At 41.6% G+C, this 2,701-nt stretch overlaps 1 protein-coding gene across 1 annotated transcript in view; it reads right to left on the reverse strand.

The window, feature by feature from the left end:
- aipl1 (aryl hydrocarbon receptor interacting protein-like 1) overlaps nucleotides 1–318 on the reverse strand; it is a 4,962-nt gene extending 4,644 nt beyond the window's left edge. Inside the window, exon 1 of the mRNA XM_048264857.1 lies at nucleotides 1–318. This exon is cut by the window's left edge and continues 42 nt beyond it. Coding sequence (XP_048120814.1) covers nucleotides 1–54 — 54 coding nt within the window. The 5' untranslated portion in view covers nucleotides 55–318.
- Nucleotides 319–2,701: the final 2,383 nt, after the last annotated feature.

Genomic DNA, 2,701 nt, shown 5'->3' on the forward strand with positions numbered 1-2,701 from the left:
ATATAGGATGGTCTTCTTGACCCCCTCCACTCCAAGACACATGGTTTGATCCATTTCGTCTGGATCTGTATGAACTGCAACAGGTCTAGAAGTGTCCTAGAAGAATGGATGTGTTCGTTTTGAATGTTGGAGATACTATCAACCTGTGTGTGTGTGTTTCCCTGTGTCTTTGTGTGAGTCTCAGTGAGTGTGTAAATGTGCACGTTCAACCCTGTGAGGGAAAATTCACTGTGTGTGTGTGTGTGTGTGTGTGTGTGTGTGTGTGTGTGTGTTGGGGTTTGAGTGCAGTGCAAGAGATTCCCCTGTATGAGCAGTGCTAGTAAGTGTGCTGGTGTGAGAGAGCCGGTTATAGACTCCCGACGCTTCTCTGGGATTAAAAGGACAAGGATAATGAGATTAGGGCTCAGAAACTCCCCCTCCCCCCTCCCTCTCCTGGACCCATTCATCCATAGAAGCCCTCACCTCAGCACTTCTTTCTGATTACCATTTACTGCCCGAGAGGTCTGGAACCTGCCAGAACTCCTCGGCTCTTCCATCAAAACACCTGGGCTAGGATGTGTACCTTATCCCACATGAAGCTGAGAGAGATAGAGAGAAAGAGAGACAGAGAGAGAGAGAGAGAGATTGGAAAAAGAGCTCCCCACCCTGTTCCCAACCTCCAATGCTGTCTGCCAGACACGGTGGTCCTCAGCTATGTGCCTGGGATTACGGGCGGAGGGGCTGGGGAAATGGACTCAGTGACCCCAGCGTTCGCTGCACACATCTGGCTGCCAGCTGAGTGACGTGCTTCGGCGCGGCGCGCACAGAAACATCCCGCGGAGCTCGAGCCTTTGAACAGCCTACGAGCACTATTGCTCTGTAAAGACAGCCAGGGAATACCGCCAGGAACAGCTCTTGTTGCATAACAGAATTAGAATCTTTTCAAGATTTTGCTGTCAAGCATCAACAATACACTACATACATTTTATATAGAGTACAAATATATTTATGTGGAATTTGATTCATATAAGCATTAAGCAGAGGTGTACAGTAACTAAGTACATTTACTTGATTACTGTACTTTAGTATGATTTTTGAGGATCTGTACTTGAGTATTAATATTTTTGGAAACAAATACTGTACTTTTGACTCCACTACATTTGAAATATGAACATGAAGTACTTGTTTCTTTTAACCACATTTGATTCTTTAAATGCAATAATGTGATAGAGCATCTTGAAGTTCATTTTTTCAATAGTTCAATTTGAACTTGGATGAATTGGCTGTGGTAATGATGGTGACAACAGATTCTTCATCAGAACATCCTCCATGTAGCCTAGGAGAACCCAGACGAACCTGTTAACAATTGACATTTAAGAAGTGGCATGGTGTTAACCAGGCTATCCTCCATGATCATTGTGAAATTGGAATGAAATTATAGCCTGACGAGCCAGACCCACATTAAAATGTAGGGTCTGGGCACTCACCGTTTGCAGTGCTCAGTCCAGGTAGGGATAATCGGTTGTCTTTCAAATTCCCCTGCACTAATGGGACAGCTGAGTCCCATGCGTTTTCCCACCAGCGGAGACTGGTTGGCTAGTTTAAACTTTTGCCAACTTAAAACAAGCTTAACTCGTGTCACACTGTTGGCCAACAGCAACATTCATCTTCTTTGTTTTCAAGTAGCAGGGAATTCAAGCCAAACCGTTGCAACTCTGCCATCAATCATTACGTTAAGCCCGCCTAACGACTCTATACACGATTTGATTGGCCTGATAGAAGTTTAATTTTTCGAGCTCACAAGCCAACGGAGAGTTGCTAGACTAGCCCTGGAAGCAAATGTAATTTGTTGCCGCTAGGGTAGGTCTAGATTTCTAGGCTAATGAAATTAGACAATTACCTCACATTCACCACATAGCTAGATACCTACATTATTAAACAATAAATAATCTACTCCTAATTCTGGTTTTGTATTCGGCAGTGAAAATGTTTTAGATTTGTGAACAGAGAATGAATAATGATTTAAATTATATTATTGTATCCATTTGAACAGTTGCAAAGTCACGACAATAGGTAAAATGTTTTTGTTGGATGTACAGTAAGGAACTAAAGGTCTCTTCAAGTCCTATGACCGACCAAAGGATGTATATCCTATTAATGTCCAAATAAACATTACATTACAATACATTAAAAAGGAAAAATACTTGTACTTCTGATAGTATTTTTAAAAGCAAGTACTTCTGTACTTCAACTTAAGTAAAAATCTGACTTAGCAACATTCACTTGTTTTGTAGTAATATTTGACATGATGTAGCTACACTTTCACTTAAGTAAAGGAATTGTGTACTTCGTCCACCTCTGGCATTAAGTGGATTAGACCAGTCAGCCTAGATCCCTGTTAGCTATAGGCTAGCTATATGATAACTGGTCTAACCCACTTTCAGTGAATTATGCCAAGATAGATAGGCTAACAGTGTCAGACTGGGTTATTGCACACACAGAGAGGAGATGGGTATGTATGCTCTTACATAACTAGGGTAGATGCCAAATAAGCTAATTTCCCCAAAAGTTGGCGTGTTCCTTTAACAGCCTCTGCTGATAGTGAGAAATCTAAATTTATTGTAAGTGTTTAAGTACTGGTGATATGTAATGAAGGCCTATTTATAGATATCCCTGCCGAGTATATCTGCATAGTGCACAGATTGCTGGTGTCTTGACATTT

The sequence above is a fragment of the Alosa alosa genome, chromosome 15 (genome assembly GCF_017589495.1).
Source record: "Alosa alosa isolate M-15738 ecotype Scorff River chromosome 15, AALO_Geno_1.1, whole genome shotgun sequence".
NCBI classification, from domain to species: Eukaryota; Metazoa; Chordata; class Actinopteri; order Clupeiformes; family Clupeidae; genus Alosa; species Alosa alosa.